The sequence below is a fragment of the Antrostomus carolinensis genome, unplaced genomic scaffold, assembly GCF_000700745.2.
Source record: "Antrostomus carolinensis isolate BGI_N321 unplaced genomic scaffold, ASM70074v2 scaffold34782, whole genome shotgun sequence".
NCBI classification, from domain to species: Eukaryota; Metazoa; Chordata; class Aves; order Caprimulgiformes; family Caprimulgidae; genus Antrostomus; species Antrostomus carolinensis.
This window is the reverse complement of record NW_010302242.1, coordinates 5,594-5,887: the sequence shown is the minus strand read 5'-3', so window position 1 is coordinate 5,887 and position 294 is coordinate 5,594. Positions and strand designations below refer to the sequence as shown.

The 294-nt window shown below is 46.6% G+C and overlaps 1 protein-coding gene across 1 annotated transcript in view; it reads left to right on the top strand.

Annotated features, from left to right (window-relative positions):
• Positions 1-72: 72 nt before the first annotated feature.
• Positions 73-294, top strand: part of CWC25 (CWC25 spliceosome associated protein) — a gene marked incomplete at its 5' end in the record, with an annotated part of 4,990 nt that continues 4,768 nt past the window's right edge. Inside the window, one exon of the mRNA XM_010163742.1 lies at positions 73-294. Coding sequence (XP_010162044.1) covers positions 73-294 — 222 coding nt within the window.

Genomic DNA, 294 nt, shown 5'->3' with positions numbered 1-294 from the left:
TCATAAGCTGGTGCCTTAAAATGTAAATGTAGAACTGTGAAAAGGTAAATAAGATGGTCTTGTTTGCAATAGGAAAAGAGAAGAGAAGTTGGAGTGGATGTACCAGGGCCCTGGGGGCATGGTGAACAGAGAGGAATATCTCATGGGCCGCCCTGTGGACAAATACATCTTTGAGAAGACAGAAGACAAGGATGCCGGCTGCTCCAGTGAGACAGGACTTCTCCCAGGCTCTATTTTTGCCAAGACAGGTGCCAATTCTGTCCTAGATATGGCAAACAAAATCCGGGAGGATCC